Here is a 17,929-nt window from a genome sequence, read left to right as displayed (position 1 = left end):
TCGTGAGGGTCTCAAGGCACTGGGGGGGATGGGTGGGGCAGGGGAGGGGGCTGCCAGTCCGCCTGGGCGCTGAGATTAAGTCGAAGAGCCAGGTTTTGAGATCCTTCCTGAATTAGGTCAGCGACGGGCATAGCCTGAGGTGGAGCGACAGGGTGTTCTAGGTTTTGGTGGCGAGGTAGGAAAAGGATCTTCCTCCGGTCCTCGTCTTGTGGATCCGAGGGACGGTGGCAAGGTCCAGTTGGGTGGAGCAGAGGTGTCCGGTGGGTACGTGGAATGACAGGCTGTGGTTCAGGTATGTTGGTCTGGCGTTATGGGGAGCTCTGTAGGCGTGTGTGAGGAACTTGAAGGTGACTCTTTTGTTGACTGGGAGCCAATGGAGTTCTTGTAGGTGTTTGGAGATGTTGAGGACCAGTCTGACTGGCTTTTTGAATGTTCCCTGCGGAGATTCTGGTCGTGGCCTGCGTAGTGTGCGTTGCAGTAGTTGAGTCTGCTGCTGGTGAGTGCAAGCGACTGTCTTTCTGGCCTCTGTGGGGATCCAGCTGAAGGTCTTTCAAAGCAGCTGAAGAGTGTGCAAGCATGATAAGGAGACGGCATTAATCTAGAGGTTTATAGTGAGCAAGGAGTCCTGTATGATGCTGAGGCTTCGTGCATGGTCAGTGGGTGTGGGGCAGTGGAGGGTTCCTAATGCGGCAGGCCACCAGGAGTCTTCCCAAGCGGAGGTGTTGGGCCCCAGGATGAGGACTTCAGTCTTGTCTGAGTTGAGCTTGAAGCAGTGGTCTCTCATCCATGTGGTGACGGCCTTCATCCCATTGTGGAAATAGTTTCTGGTGATTGTGGGCTCGTTGGTGAGGGAGAGGATAAGAGACTACATTGAGTCCGTGGTTCCTGACTATGGCTGGGAGCGGGACGTGTAGACATTGAAGAGGGTGGGACTCAGGGAAGAGCCCTGGAGGAGTCCGCAACCGATCTCCGTGGGTTCTGAGAGGAATGGTGGTAGTCTGGCTCGCTGTGTTCTGCTGGTGAGGAAGGAACAATTCCAGTCCAGAGCTTTGTTGGAGATTCTGGCATCATGAAGTCTCATGCTTAGGTGCAGTGGGAAACGTTGTAGAAGGCAGCCGAGAGGTCCAGGAGGATGAGGGATGCTGTTTCTCCCCGGTTAAGGAGGGAGCGGATGTCATTGGTGGCGGGGAGGAGGGTGTCTAGGTGCTGTGGTTGCTTCGGAAGCCGGACTGAGAGGAGTGAAAGACGTGGTTGGCTTAGATGAACTCTGAGAGTTGGGGGTTGATGGCCTTCTCGATGACCTTTGCTGGGAAGAAGAGCAAGGAGATGGGTCAGAGATTCTTGAGATCTGTCAGGTCGGTGGACGGTTTCTTCAGCAGGGTTTCAGCAAATATTTATAATTTGGGCCCACCAGGTAAAGAATCAAGCTTTGTTTTGATCCTATTGACATCTTTGTTTCCATCACTCTTTAGAATTACAAAGGAAATTGATGAATTTGCACTTTAACTGCTGATATCAGTACAGAACATTTATTGTTATTTAAGTTTTGTTGTGTGTTAGGAAACATTATATCCTACAGCCTTTCCTTTTACACTCCCTGTCCCCCTGTAGGATTGTTACATAGTTTACTTTTCAAAATCCTCTGACCTGCAGTCAGAAAAAGAAATTTAAACATCAGTCTTCATATTAAAAGAATCAGCAGCAATTTATCAGATGATATCGCCCAACATATGACCTCTGTGACAAGATAAAATAATAACAACATTTAAAGGCATCTTTATCACTCATTTACTTTCTGAGCTCCATAATGGTTATTCAGGGGGTGCTGCAGCAACCCCTGAACTCCTACTTCCAGCATCTATGATCATGGGTATATTATGTGGTGCTCCCATACCGCAGCATCTTCCAGAGGTTACAAGAGAGGCGTTTCTTAAATCTTGCTCTGCATTATGCCTGACCATCTGGAGTCATAATCTAACACAACAGACACCGCTGTGATACGGGCGGTGGATGAGGCACATTACTCAACTTGACAGTTTTAGGAGGTGGGGCATGACTGACATTGCCAATCTGGGCGATATCTGGCAAGGGTCACATATTAAGTCCTTTCAGAAACTCCGAACCCAATTCGACCTAATCCGGGTCCCAATTCTACAAATATTTACAGCTTCAACATACGCTCCCAAACTACCGCACAAAAATGTCAGGTCTTCCAGAATAGCACCCGCCCAACGCTTGTATCCTGATGGCCGCTTTGAGGACGTGTGGAACCTCACAGATATACCGCTCCTTAGTAATCTATGCCTCAGATGATTCTGCGTCTCTCAGGAAGAAATGGGAGGGCTGGGTGTTTGATGACAAGGTGGAAGGAAGCTAGGATGGCCCCAAGTGAAACTGTGATTTCTACTTACCTCAGGCTGCTACAGCTGAAATATTTACTTATCATATATTTTACACCCAGACGCCTATGTCATCCGTAGCCCCTCTTGATTTTGCTGTACAGATGCCAAACTTTTCCATATGGTTTGGAAGTGCCCCAAAGTTGCGAAGTATTGGGTAATGATTGACACTACACTGACCCACATCCTGCGAAAACCAACTGACTTATCTCCAAGAGTAGCAACCGTGGGGAACGGACACTAGTGGTAATGGTAACGATCATTGCCAAGAGGGACACTTCAAGTAGCCGGAAAGTTGGAGGAGCCCATTTAGAAACCAAACACTAGAAAATCTGGGAACGATGGTGGTAATGTTATGGCCTATCAGACGTATGATGTAACATGAACCTGAATGCACGAGCTTTACAGGGCTTCAGATGTAACAAAATTGGGGACTATATTGGATGCATTGGTTGTTTTGCTTTTGTTGCGCATTATGAGAATGCAATAAAGAAGATTTATAAATAAAGAAAATGAGAAAAAACTGGAAAGGTTTTAAGATTATAGCCCTCATATTTTCTCCATCTATATTGCAATGTCACAAAGAATAAACGAGGGTGGCTTTCCACAAGTGGTTGATATGAATGGTGTAATTATTACACTAACTTTTAAGGTTTTGTTACTTGCCAGTGATTTCACATAATGTAACCAATGAAACATTAGCTTTAATACACTTTTTTCTGTCATCAAGTTGTTAAAGATATCTAACTAACAAAATGCATACACGGAATGCACACTGGTCAAATTCCTTATGTTGATACGTTTAAGCAAATGCATTTAAACATTTGAAATATATTTTTATTAATCAAATACAACACCTTATATTTAAAAGATATCAAAAAGGAATGGTTGTCGTTGGTTGAAAGGTCAAGCGTTCAGATCTTACACTAGAGATGGCACAACCACTCAAAGTTGTCAGACTACTGGGGCACTAACCCAATCTAAAATACCGTACAGATGCTTGAGTGAAGTACTGTTACTGCACTCAATCCGCAGAGAATATCATGAAGGTCTAGCATATTTCTGTAGCTGGCTGAGGGCAAAATGACCCACTCTGTGGTATTGTTTTAAATGTGAAGCAATTATTTTTTTCTATGACCTAGCATAGTTTTAGAGCACTTTGCCCGGTGAGGGGCTACCTCAAGTCTCATTATACTCTATTGCCTCCCCAAATTGGACAGATCAGACCAGCATTGAGCAAGCAGTAGTTAAAACTTAGGCTTTGGTACACCACAATACACGGTAAACGATGACAAGGTTTGGTGGGGAGATACACATTGTTAATTTCTCACCTGGCATTGGGTGTTAGACTGCGAAGAACATGCGTTAGGGAGCTGAGGGCCAGGGCTCCTGACTGCTTCACTAAGAGAGAGTTCTCATAGGAGGTCTCTTCAAGGTAGGGGCTGTACGTAGTGGTTTCATACCACAGCCAGTTGTAAAGGCTCTGCTTTGACTGGTCCCACACTGTAAAGAAAGAATGTCATTAGAACTCAGCATACAATTTGTGCGTTTTGCATTGCACATTAGATAGCAGTTGTTTTAGTTGCTAAGTGCTGTATGTAACTTAGCTAAGCTTCTCACCTTGGGTAGGAGTCTCCCTCAAACACAAATGAATGGTAAAAATATGATAATACTCCTAAAGGCCCCCACAGAGAGAGAAAAGTAACAATGAGTAAGAGCAGGTGAAGGAAGACAACCAAAAGATGGGTGTAAGGTTTGGCAAAACTCATCAGTTGAGGATTACAAAGACTGCAGCTTCAGCCTTTAGGTTTGGCAACATCAGCACAGAACATGGAAGCTAAGCCGATTAAGACAAGTTATAGGTTATGAATAGTGACAACCAAAGTGAAATCAGGTAACCCATGCAAGAATGTCGAGCTATTATTAGAGGAGTCCTGGGACGATCCCACTTTTGGAACAGCCACTGACCCAATTTGGTAGAACCACTACTAAAGAGGCGAGCACTGCAAAGAGGCATAACACTGACACTTCATAACCATCAATCATCTTTTATTTTATTCCAAGGCCAAGATGCAGCCTTACTGAGCGGTGCGTTGATGTGATCAATCGAGGCAATCAGGTGAATGTTGGGCACAGCAGCCAACTGCCCAAGGACTTGCTGTGTTTTGTCCCCCCTCAACATTTGACTGTCCAGGTTATGGATGAGGAGGTAAAGGTCCAAGGAAGTATCTGTGAAAAGGGAAACAAACATTGGTGATCAGGCGTACATAGCTGCTTCCCAATTTGATTTCCAGTAAAACCCAATGTCAATAAGCCTGAAAGTATACGCTACTCTAGCGTTACTTATTCCCTAAATCCATCCCCCCTCTTCCCTTTTATGCTGCAGTGCCCTTTACCTAAACTATGATCTGTAAGTGTTACACAGGACCCTGTCTCAAGGCTATTGTGGTTGCTTTTAACAGTCAAGACCATTTCCATTTCCAATTTAACAAAAGATGGTCCATGCACACACCACAAACCTATACATGAGCTATGGTGATATATCTTTCGTCTTCACGTCATAAAAAACACAACTATGTTAGTGTAAAATTCTGATTAGCATTATTACCAATGTACAGAAATACAATGAAAAAAACACAAGCTTTACAATAAAATACTCTCAACTTGAAAGTAGGATATTCCACTTATATATTCCTGATTAGTTACTTAATGCAACTGAAAACTAAATATTCTGGCTTGGTTTACAAACCAAGGAACTAAAACCTTTGTAAGGCAGCCCTTAGTGAAGTCAATTTTCCCAACGGCAAGTAATTCAAAATTTAATGCAATTGGTATATGAAAAACCTTTCGATATAATTCTTAAATGAATCCCTGCAACAGGCAAATACTCAGGCTGCTTTCCAGGCCATTGTTTTTCCCCATTACGCTACCTATACTGAGACCAGCCATATGAAAGTCAGTGTTGGTCTTACTCCAGTAGGAATAGCTCTCCTCACCTCTCCCTTTGCATGTCTTTCCTCCCTGTGCCTAGGGCCAGTCAGAGCTTCTTTTGACAGGGTATGCTGGTATGGACAGACGTTGGTTTTCATCTCACAGAATACTGTGCTGGCTTTGTTATGTGGCACTCAAACGAGGCATGGCACTTTACCTTCTGGAATAGACACCTATATCGGCTGCCTAGTCCTCTGGCTTGCTTCAGCCACTGAATAGAAGTCTCTCCTCTGTAACTTTGTCAAAGACGTTTATGTCATACGATTTATGCTCTACTTCTGTTAAGAACACTCAGTCCTTAGGTGTTTGCCATTCCATAACGCACACACACCCACCATGCCTGCACGAATTTTGGATTTACCTTTTCTGAAAGATTTGATGATGAACTCCAGCTGATCCATGGGGTTCCTGAAAGTGCCCATGTGATCTAGCACTTCTTCTGTGATGGAATTCAGAATCTGAAATGAAAAAACTATAGGTCTATGTTGTGAGGAAAGAGAGATGTAATGCAGGAACATATGGTATGAGAGAAGGCCAGTTGCTGAGGTCACAGCTCTTTGGTCAACTTGGGTGCAAGAACACAGTGGTGACAAACATGGAGATCTTATGCAGCCACAAGTCAGATCTGCAGCTATCAAGACATGTGACTTGCCTTAGTACAAAGCCTTTCATATGCTTCAATGTGTATAAAAAGTTTATAGGTTTACTGAAAATTTCAGCATGATATGAATTTGTCAATTAAACCCTCAGATTAGCCCCTTTTCATGGGGACTTTTAGACCTACCAACTTTAGGTAGACAAAAGGTTAAATGGGCTTCAACTCTGCATTGAAAGGAATTGCAAAGAACGGAGGCTGAAGACTAACAAACAGCATAATCTTGAAAAAACAGCAGTAAGAGTAACCAGTGCTTGTGTAGTAAAGAGCTATAGTGCCATTGAGGGGTTCGGGTGACATACACAAACCATGAGGCCGAAAGACAAATGTTTTTTTTTTTTTCAAACATTTATTTATTGAAATTTATACTCGACAATCAAGTACAACAGCTACTGTGCTTCAAGCAACATCACGTGACAGCACGACAGCCGACCCGCTCTCACAGGAGCCCCACAGACAAGGAATTGTTATCAACGGGTGGACTGGTTAGCCCTAGGAAGCGAAACAGAAGCATATGGAGTTGAACAGTTATGCTGTAAGTCCAGAGCTTAACCAGGTATCCGGATCTGTGTCATTTGGGGACTTGCGCGCCGAAATCCAAACAGCAGGCCACCAACATGCTCACCTCCGAACGAGCGAGACTCGGAATGGGTGTAATAACTAACCAAACAGTTTATACAAAAAAAAAAAAAAACCCTGAACAAAAGACCCCCTCCCTCCCTCCCCCCGCCTCACCCACCCCACCCCGTAGAAAGAGAGAGAAAGTTAGAAAGAAAGAGAAAATCCAGGGGAAGCCGAGGGAGAGAACCTGTACTTTGGAGCACCAATGCCAGCGCTCAGGACTATAGTTGAAAGAGGCGAAGACCCCTAATGGAAGGCGGACACACCGCCGAAGGTAGACCCCGTGAGAGGAACTAGACCAGGGGGCCCCACTTCAATTCGAAGCTTGCATAGTCATCACAAAATATGTCGGCCATGCGTTCCAGGCTAAGGAGGCACCACAGGCGGGAATGCCACATCGAGCTAGTGGGGGCACTCTGCTTCTTCCAAGATGCTGCGATGGCCACCTTGGCTGCCCCCAAGCATGTCCACAATATGGCCTTGTCCGCCCTAGTTTGGTAGCGCAGAGAGGGGTCCCGGAGGCTAAGCAACGCGGACTCAATTGTGGTCGGGACGGGGTATCCCAGGATGTCCTTAATGTGAGCTAAAATTTCCTCCCAGAATGGTCTAATAGTCTGGCAGTCCCACCAGATGTGGCGAAAGTCTCCCAGAAATCCACATCCCTGCCAACAACGGTCAGAAGTTGCGGGGAAGATGCGATGAAGCTTAGAGAGGTAGAGATACCAGTCCATCATAGTTTACGTATGGGCTTCCCTAAGTTCCATCGAATGGTTGTGTTTAGCTATGTCTGTCCATAAAGCCGCCCAATCACCCTCAGAAATGTCCCGACCAATTATCCCTTCCCACATAGCAGTGTAGCGTGGACGCGGGGTATCTGTGGTATCCAAGAGGTAGCTGTAGAGGAATGAAATGACCCCCTGCATGTTGACCGTGGAGCGTATGAAGCGCTCAAAACGCGTGAGGGACCTGGAGTTTGCCATGTGGACTCCTGGGGAGTGCAATCAATGCTTCAGCTGGACGTAGTGGAAGAGCTCCGTCTGAGGGAGATCAAAATCCTTCCTACACTCTTGGAAGGAAAGGATCTTTTGATTGTGGAATAGGTGCCCAACCATCAGGCACCCGCCCCTCTCCCAGGAGGTGTAAGAGCTCCCCCGCTGAGCCGGAGGGAAAGCGGGGTTGCGATGGATCGGGGTCTGGGGTGAAGGAAAGCTAGTCCAGCGAGCATCATGAGAGACCGAATCCCAAACTTTCAGGGTCGTTCTCGTGGGAGTGCTTACGTACACGTTCGCTGGTCTGTCCTTCTTTGGGCGCCAAATCAGATCCCATATTGTCTCCCCCGTTACCGAACGGTCCATGTGGAGCCAATGTTTGTCCGATTCCCTCTTGGACCACTCGACGAGCACGCGCAGTTGAGCCGCTTTGTAATAGAGGCGAGGGTCCGGGAGGCCCACTCCCCCTCTCTGTCTAGGCCTGCGGAGCAGCGAATATGCAAAACGGGCTCATTATCTTGCCATATGAAACGAGTAAAAAAGGACCGCAGGGTGGAGAAAAAGGTTGTGGGAAGCTCTATTGGAAGGGCCTGGAAGAGGTATAGTAGTTTGGGGAGTAACGTCATCTTTAACGCATGTATCCGCCCCAACCAGGAGATAAACAGGGGTTTCCAGCGAGCCAAGTCTGCCTTTATTTGTCCGATAATGGGGGGGAAGTTGGCCTTAGAGAGCCCCTCCACAGTGGGGGTAAGGTGGACCCCCAAATAATGTAATGATCGGTCTGCCCATTGCAACGATGTGCAGGCCTTAAGATTCGGTAAGTCCGCTGCTGATACCGTTAGATTAAGGATATAAGATTTGTCCACGTTAATCTTGAACCCCGCCACCCCCTCAAACTGCGCTAGCTCGTCATGGAGGGCAGGGAGAGAACCGGCCGGCTGGGCGAGCGACAAGAGGACATCGCCTGCAAAGAGCGATATTTTGTGCTCTTCTTCTGCGAAGGGGATACCCGTTATAAGAGGGTTGCGCCTAACGGCCATCGCGAAGGGCTCGATACTTAGAGCGAAAAGTAGGGGAGAGAGAGGGCATCCCTGCCGAGTACCCCTAGATAATTGAAAGTGGGAGGAAAGGACCCCATTGACCTGCACTCTGGAGTAAGGGAGAGAGTAGTTAGCCTTAATCTTCCTGATAAACCCCTCCGCAAAGCCCATCCGGCGAAGCGTCGCGAAGAGGAAGCCCCAATCCACCCGGTCGAACGCTTTTTCGGCGTCTAAGCCCACCAACACCGCAGGGACCTGTTTTTTAGAGGCCTTTTCAATGAGGTGTATAATACGTCGGGTGTTGTCATGTGTCTGCCTGCCCGGAATGAATCCGGATTGATCCGGGTGGATGAGGGCAGCCATCAGCGGGTTAAGTCTTGTCGCTAGGATGGAAGAGTAAAGCTTAGCATCGAGGTTCAAGAGGGCTATGCGCCTGTATGAGGAACAGAGTTCTTTGTTTTTCCCCGGCTTGGGAATGACTGAGATGTTGGCTTCGGCCATAGAATGGGAGACCTCTCCTGCCTCTGCGAGGTGGTTAAAAAGTGAGGTGAGACGGGGGGCCAGGTCCGCTGCAAATGTACGGTAAAAATGAGCCGTCAAGCCGTCGGGACCTGGGGCCTTGTTGATTTTCAGGGCCATAATAGCCTTTGTAACCTCCTCTACCAAAAAGGGGGCTGCCAAATCCTCACTGGCCCTCTGGGAGAGTGTGGGTAGGGGGAGCTGTTGTAGGTACCTGTCCTGACCCTCGATATCCAAGGAATCCGCTGAGTATAGCGAGCTGTAAAAGGCTCCAAAGATATCCGCCTTGTTCTTATCAAGGTGGGACAGGGCCTGGTTGGAATCTCTAATGTTGCCAATGTATTCCTTTTCCCTCTTTTCCCGTAGCTGGCGGGCCAAGTGTCTCCCTATTTTGTTCCCTTGCGCGAAGGACGAGTCGCAGTTTTAAAAGGGTGAGTTCCGCCCTGTTGTTGTAGTTCGCGTTCAGTTTATCTCGTAGTGCCGTAAGGGGGCAAAGGGTAAGACGCGTAGGATTCGCCTTGTGACTTTGTTCAGCTAGTTCTAGTTCCCTCTCAAGCTGCTCGCGTTCTAGAGCTCTTTGACGGTTCAGGGAGGCGTTCAGCGCAATACATTTGCCCCTAAAGACCGCCTTGAAAGCGTCCCATCTCACTGCCTCTGAGGTATCTTGCGTATTATTAAGGGCGAAGAAGTCTTCTATGGCCTCGCAGAGAGCTGCTTTATAGACTATGTCCCTGGTGAGGGAGGCTGGGAAGAACCATTTTGGAGTGTGGGAACGCACGCCCCCCCCAGTGCAGGCTAACAGTCACCATACTATGGTCAGAGACAGCGAGGGGTAGGATGCGGGCGTCCCAGAGTGTGCCCGTCAACACTTGGCTAATAAAAATGTGATCGGGGCGGGAGTAGGTATGGTGAATATGCGAAAAAAACGTATAGTCTCGCGTAGTGAGGTGCATTAAACGCCATGCATCACGAAGGCCCAAAGTAGCCAATCGTTGTTTGCAACTTTCCGGGAAAATACCAGCCCCAGAGCGCTGTGGATGCGAGCTATCCAGGTCCCCCTGCCACACCAGATTAAAGTCCCCCAGAGCCATAGCCATCCCCTCTGCAAAATAATCCACCTTGGACAGAAGGGAAGCAAGGAAACCTGCCTGTCCCGAGTTGGGGGTGTAAATCGAAAGAACAGTGCACAACCTGCCCTGTAAGGAGCCCTTAACCATGACCCATCGCCCATCCTTATCGGAAGCTACGTCTAGAGGCTGGAATTTCACACTGGAATGGAAAAGGAGGGCAACTCCCCGCTGTTTAGTTGACGCCGAGGAGCGGTAATTGAGAGGGAACTGTCTATGTTTGAGCCGAAGCTCGTCTACCCGCCTGAGGTGTGTCTCCTGTAGGGCAACAATGTCCAAATGGTGGTCGGTCAAGAACTTCCATACCTTTTGGCGTTTATGGGGGAAGTTAAGGCCCTTAACGTTCCACGTTCCAATTGAGATAACCATTACAGCAAGTCAGCCCCACCCACCGCTCCAGACCCTTGTGTGCCGCTCAGCCCCCCCCCAAGACTCCATCCCCACCGCCCCCATCTCCTGGACGTTGACCCCCCCCGACCCACCCCCTGGAAAGAAGAAAAGAAGAGAAAAAAAAGATAGAGTAGAAAAACAAAACCCAGAGAGCAAAAGTCGCTCCACATGGCATCGTTGATATCAGGCAGGGCGTGGGGATCCCATCCGCCGCCCAACCCGATATAGTAACAGATAAACACAAAAACTGCACTCGAGACTGCCAACAGCGCTACAAGCCTTCAAAGAACTCAGAGATTCAGCAAGGTTCGTCTCAGGGGGGGGGGGGTGACCACCCCATCAGCAGGGCATTCCTCAAGGACCCCCCCCGCTCCAGCCAGACCCGGGCCCAGGAATAGGGCCGCCTCCACAGAGCAGGTCACATAGCCATCCCAGCGGGATCCACATCAGCGCGGCGAGCGTCCCGCCGAGGTCCAAGAAGAGGAGGCCTCCTCCGCCTGGGATCCCCCGGGGCCATCGGGGGGTGCTGCACCCCCTCCAGACGTCGGAAGTCCCAATAAAGCGAGGCCAGCCCGGAGATCAACAACATGGCGAGGCTTGTTCTTATAGTCAAAGGAGAGACCAAAAGGGAAGGTCCATCGGTATCGGATCTTCTCATCCCGCAGATGCGTTGTTATGGGGCAAAACTGTTGTCTCCTGGCTAGGGTAGCAGGGGCCAGGTCCTGATATAGGGCACAGGAATAACCTTGAAAAGAAGCCTCCGCCAGGGCCCTAGCGGCCGTCAGAACCGCCTCCTTAGCTTTATGTGAAGGAAATTTCACCAGTATGTCGCGTGGGCGCCTCTTCTCTCCAACCTGGAGGGGACCAACACGGTGGGCCCGATCCAACTTGATCTTCATCACCCGGGGCTTCAGAACCTCCGCAAAGAGCCCCTCCAAAAAAGCCTCCAAGTCCGGACCCTCTGCCCGTTCCTCCAGAAAGCGAACGCGGACGTTGTCCCGTCGAGCCCTGTTCTCTAAGTCTTCGGCTTTCAGCTGGGTCTGGTGAAGCTGATCCTGTAGAACGAGCAGTTTGTGGGAGCAGGCCGAAGTCTTGTGCTCTAAGGCTTGGGATTGAGTCTCTAGGTCAAGCACCCTAGTGCCCACCGAATCGACGTCACGTAAGATCCCCGCCAGTTGGCCCTGCAGATCCGTACGCAGCTGCCCAATAGTCTCTTGGATGTCCTGGCCCAGTTCCTTGCGGAGGTCGGTCTTAAAGACCTGCAGGGTAGCTAATAGGTCCTCCTTGGTGAGAGCCATGGCGTCGGAAAGCCTGTCCGCCACCACGGCCGGAGCCTTGTCCGTCGACCCAAAAAAGGAGGAAACCGATGCAGGCTTCTTCGGGACAGCCCTCTTAGGAGACATAAAGTCACACCACTACTGGGGCCCACTCCTCAGGCTGTGGGCGGGCGTCGAGCCAATGATAGCAAGAAGGGCCGGGCACTTTTCCTCGCGGCACCGGACTCAGGGTCGGGACCGCCCGCTGCCTCCTGTTGGCGGGCCCCGTGCAGGACAAAGGGCCCCAGGGGGGAGGACGTCCCCCCGCAGAACGCCCGACAGCCGTGGCTTCCTCAGGCCTGGAAAGACGGTGTAGCCTCGTGTGGAGGTCCTCCCCCTCTGGAATGCTCAGCCCGATCCACTCCAGTACCTCAATTGCCAAGGTGGGCAGCCCCAAGTTTGTCCTTGCCTCCCCCGGACACCCTGACTCATGCCTCCGGGAAGGAAAGGCCCCGCAGACGTCTGCAAAGCAGGGCTCCGCCGGGCGCGTCAGACCCCGGCCGCTATGTTGGTGTCAGGCATGCCGGTACACTCTGAACTGCCGGCCCTCGATTCGCGCCGTCTCCTTCCTCCTGGATCTCTTCTCGGGGGGCGCCCCCCCGGTCGCCGGGTCGTCACAGACCTCCTCCGCCTCCTTCACACGTCCCCCATCGCTGCCGTGAGCCAGCTGGTGCAGAAAAGCCCCTCGCGTACCTTCAGGAAGACTCGCCGTACCCGGTATAGCCGTCCTGCGCTCAGCAGCGTCGGGAGGACGCCTCAAACTCCCTCGGCCCGGACCCACTCGCGCCGGAGGGATCCTCGAGGTAAAGGCGGCCCGGGGCTCCTCCGCACTCTCAGCGGAGGCCCGGCCAGGTCGCCGCCATGTTGTCAGCCACGAGCAGGGCCCCGCCTCGTCTGATCCCGGCCGCCCGCAGGTTCCACCGCCCCTCAGAAAGGCGTCGACGGGTCCCAAGCACTGCCGCACAGCTCCGGGGCCCGGGTGACTGCTTTAAATGGTTGTAGGCAGCCTTGCAATCGGGTAGACCAGTGCGCGGACCGGGAGCCGAGACGGATCACGTCCGCACGGCCATTTTGCCCGGCCACGCCCCAGACAAATGGTTTTTATAAATATCACCTGACCGCTGAGATGGGAAAATAGGACCATATTACATGCTACTCCTTATGTATTTTTTCTTATAATACATGACATTTAATTGAGTTCAGTACTCTTTGAAAGATTTAGTACATTTGAGTGTCGTCTGTTTAATTTTTTTACTGTCCGCATGAGACATCAGTTATGACTGTCAATGTTTCAAGAAATGGGTGTTTTTGTAGGATTAATGTGCTAATATTTCAAAAGAGTTTTATGCAAAAATGTACAGTATTATAAATCACATTTTAAATGCAAAGCAAGGAAAATAAAAACATGAGTTCTCAAATGTGCTTTTCTGATGTAGTACATTGATACGACAGAGTAGGTATAACAAAAGATATATAAACAAAAAAAGTAAATATACTGGGGACAGTTTAACTTTTTGCTGACAGGGTTCTGCATTCACAATGTTTATTTTTACACACTGGGAAGCATTTATTGGTAAACGCTTGCATTAAGGATGGGCCTGCAATGGTGAGCTTGTCAGGTGTACCGATTCATGTTCTAAGAGCAGCATTGAGCTTGTAAAAGCTCGGATTTTGTAAACCAGAAATGAAAGAAAAAAGAAATGCTAGGTTTTACTTGTTTATGTAAGCTAAATATCGTGCAAATAAGTTGAGCACTGTGAATTACAGGAAATAATTCACAGTGAGACTTCTTTTCTGTAAAATACGAGCTTTGCAACCACTGATAAATAAGAAGGAGTACACATGTATGTGTCCCTAACTGCAATAAACATTTCGTCTATCCAATACTACCGAAAGTTTTAGAAGTAGGGCGGCTAGATATCATATACTTAATAAATGTGACTTTGAACTTGAGCCAGCAAGGCAATCAATGTGCCTCGCTATTTAACTAAGTAAACATGCCGAACTTTTAATGAAGTCTACAATACATCAACAATCAAGCATTTAAGCAGAAACCTGAATGAAATTTATAAAGGGAAGAAGGGTGCGTCTGTCTACCATCTCAGAGAATATTTATGTATATCCTTGAATTGATTATTATTTTATTATTTGATTTAATCTTATTGTTTGATATATTGATGCACAAAACATTTTTACAAAAGAACGTAATTATGTTTAAAGAAATATATCCCCTCTTGAACAATAAGAAAAGTTAAGAAATGTTATAAAATGGCAAAGGATATAAAGAATGCTCAAGCGGTACATTGTAAACAAAATACACAATGTGTACTATGCAAGAAAATGTAAGTGAAAGAATGAAAAAAGGGAAAAAGAAGTGTCCATAACAAGCTACCCGAAAGGCATAGTCTTTCCTCTGTTAAGAAAAACACGTGACCATATTTAAATTTCAGTCAAAACGCGGCGCGCTATGTGAACAAGGTCACGGCAGTGACCGAAACGCATCATGGCAGAGAAGCAAGATTGAAATTAAATAAACAAAAATAAACTTATTGGTGTCTGCGCCTGGTCCCTTGGGGGATGCAACAAGGATCACAGGAGGTGAATGATATAATATATATACCATCAGTAATCGAGGAACTCCAATTTTTACGGCTCAACAGGACAATGAACCTACGACCACTGCCGCAACGGAAAGAAAAAGTGGGAAGAGGAAGAGCCACAGCAACAGAAAAAGTAGACGCTGGAGAAAGCAACACAAAAGAAACAACAAAACGGACACTGAAAAAATAGATATGGACCAACCAGCAGACAACACAGTAATAAATCTGACAACAATGGATTTAAACAAAGAGGAAGAAAGAATTTAGCTTTGTGACTATCGTTTTGCTTGATAACAAACTTCGATTACCCACAAACAAGGATAGACTTTTTTCACTTTATTAGAAAACTAAAATTACAAAAATACTTCAAAAACAAGTCCGAACATACACAAAGGAGCACAGATGACACTTCGGTTGTGGAACAGTTGGCAATTGACGATCTAACATTGATTCAGGTTCTGGACGAACTTGAAAGAGGGTCCCAACTTGAAAGGAGGCCAGTAGAGGAACTGGCAGCTGAATTGGGACTAGATATCTTTGGCACCGTCAGAACTAAGTTTAAACCCAAATCTATCTTTTTGTCAGGTATGCCCCGTGACTCGGACATTTTTGCAGATAACGTGATATGAAGCGACTGGCTATTCAATCTAGCACCAAGTTCCCACACACAGGGCACAATATTAGAACTGAATATAAACAAGTCATCAGCATACTCCAAAGTAGACAAGACATTGTAGTCAGATGGTCTGATAAGGGAGGTAATGTGGTCCTCTGGCCACTAGCTATGTACAACGCAGAAGTACTCAGGCAATTACAATACGAGCATTATAGTCCAAACAATGGTTCAAGTACATCACTTGGGAAACAAGAACTTTTTTTTAAAAGGAAAAGAAAAAACCTCACAATCTAGAATAAAGATCAGAAAAAAGAGAAAATATGCTACCCAAATATTGGGCTCCTAATACACACAATACCCATGTACCCATCTTTCCAATTTTCCTAAATACATGTTATTGCTATCAAGAAAAGAGAACAGATATAAATACAATAATCGGGGCGCTCATACAGTTACACAGATGGTGTTACAATTATGAACATTGACAGGTGTAAACAAATAGTGGCTGAGGGAAGAGCACAAAAACAGGTTTCTAAACAAAACAGAAATACACAACAAAACAATGGTATCCTCATTCATTGAAGTCACATTATTGGCGTCGACGTTTCAACCCTATAAATGGTTCGAGGGTCATCATCAGGACAAAAATATTAATTGGAAGAGCGTTCATTGTATTTCAATAAAAACATCTCAGTCTACATGAAGAGTAAATCAACATGGAAGATGTATGAGTCACAAATGCATTCATAGCCTCAATACATCTGCTGTAGTATCAGAAAATGCAAGAAGTATAATCACACTCTTAGGATATAAGAGATGAAAACCAGACATGGGCTATCAGAGTGCAGTCATCTAATGTCCTTGCATAGTAAGTCAGAAGTCATGCTGGGTCAGGGGATACCGGTCGATACGTTCAATTGTGTTTGATGTCGACCCGCTCATCCCACCCGCATGCCGGCTCTCCTTGACTCCTCGACGTAAATTCCAGCATAAGGCACGTAGATGGCATGAGAGCATTAAAACATTTTCTGGGACAAAGACCCATACACCTACATCAGCACACTCTCATGCTCCTCAAAATGGCAGAGTGATGTCTTGACAATAATTTGTTCAAGTACGATCAAGACACAAACAAACACAAGGGACAGCCATGGCTACCTGCTTCGCCCCCAGCTATGCAAATCTACATATGAGCTGGTGGGAGGAACAGGTACTCAAGGTAAAACATGCTAAAGAATGGTCTGAAATGTGGTAATACTTACTAGATACATTGATGACCTATTCATCTTGTGGAGAGGCTCCATGGAGTCAGTTAAAGCATTCTCACGAGATATCAATGACAATAATCTGAACTTAACCTTCACGTGTAACATTAGCGAGCAAGAGGTACATTTCCTGGATCTGGTTGTGTATGTGGAGGAGGGAAAGCTTCAGATCAAAACCTATAGTAAACCCACATCAGGCAACTCTATCCTCCACGCCACGAGACTGAAACATAGTTTCCCCTACGCGGAATGTTTACGCATGGAGCGTAATTGCAGCAATGAGACAGTTGTAAGTCAAGCGCAGTCAGATTTATTCTGTAGAATGAAAGCCAGGGGTACAGTCAAGACGTACTAAAAGCAGCTGAGGGAAAAGCAAAACCCAAGATTCAAGAAGAGTTGTTATTTGGGGAAAGTAAGAGGGAAAGGCAGAGAAAGAAACACACACAGTAAAGTCCTATATGACTAATTACAGGCTACTCCGCATATCATGTCAGAGTCAAGAACATTCTGTTCAAAAATTGGAAAATTCTGAAGAGACACCCAGTAATAGGGCCAGACATACCATGTGCCCCACTTATATCCTTCAGAAGGGCGAAATCAAGGTTTTTTTTCAGATGCACTAAGTGCAAAGCATGCAGACACGGTCGCAACACCACAACCATCCAGTCACCCCCAAGATCAAGACCCATTGAGATTAGAGGCTCATACAACTGCAAAAGTGACTTTGCTGTGTACGTGTTAGAATGCACCTGCCAAAAGAGGTACATGGGTAGCACTATTCACAAAGTACATGTACGGATCCTACAGCACCTCCGTGCCATTGTCAATAACGATCACATTTACCCAGTGGCAAGGCACATCAATCAATGCTATCAGGGCAATGCAGAAGAATTAGCATATTAGGTCATTGACTCTGTTCCAAAAAGTCCCAGAGGAGGCAACAGACAACTTCAATTACGAAGATTAGAGTCTCGATACATACTTATGTTAAACACCAAGATACCCCGGGACTGAACTTTGATGAGGAATTAACAGTACATCTTTATTGATTGTATCTCTCTCCCGTAGACAGGGTGTCAGGCACACAGTAGTTCTATTAAATTAGTATTATATTTTTTCTTTTCACAGGATTCATTTTGAAGTACCACTAGACACATGTTTATACGTGTATGTTACTTTAGGGTGATCCCATATTTTGCAGGGTAGTACGCAATACTACTGATGAATATATAGGCTTTCCTAGTTTATACATGACAAAGGAGAGTAATATGTAAGAAATATGTGAGATAGTGTGCTTTTTGCCCACTTGGGCCGAACTCACGCCTGCACCATGACTCCGGTGTTAACAGGCATGTTAAGTGTGATATCTCACTTGAGATGAAGTATTTTAAATTCATCTGT

At 47.0% G+C, this 17,929-nt stretch overlaps 1 protein-coding gene across 1 annotated transcript in view; it reads right to left on the bottom strand.

Moving 5' to 3' along the window:
- The window catches only part of ORC2 (origin recognition complex subunit 2), a 286,663-nt gene that overhangs the window by 72,652 nt on the left and 196,082 nt on the right, over nucleotides 1–17,929 (bottom strand). Inside the window, exons 12-14 of the mRNA XM_085649029.1 lie at nucleotides 5,752–5,848; nucleotides 4,482–4,628; nucleotides 3,731–3,902 (exon numbers count right to left, since the gene is read on the bottom strand). Coding sequence (XP_085505155.1) covers nucleotides 3,731–3,902; nucleotides 4,482–4,628; nucleotides 5,752–5,848 — 416 coding nt within the window. The remainder of the gene's footprint in view (nucleotides 1–3,730; nucleotides 3,903–4,481; nucleotides 4,629–5,751; nucleotides 5,849–17,929) is intronic.

Source organism: Triturus cristatus, chromosome 3_2, assembly GCF_964204655.1.
Source record: "Triturus cristatus chromosome 3_2, aTriCri1.1, whole genome shotgun sequence".
Classification (NCBI taxonomy): domain Eukaryota; kingdom Metazoa; phylum Chordata; class Amphibia; order Caudata; family Salamandridae; genus Triturus; species Triturus cristatus.
This window is presented reverse-complemented; position numbering and strand designations above follow the sequence as displayed.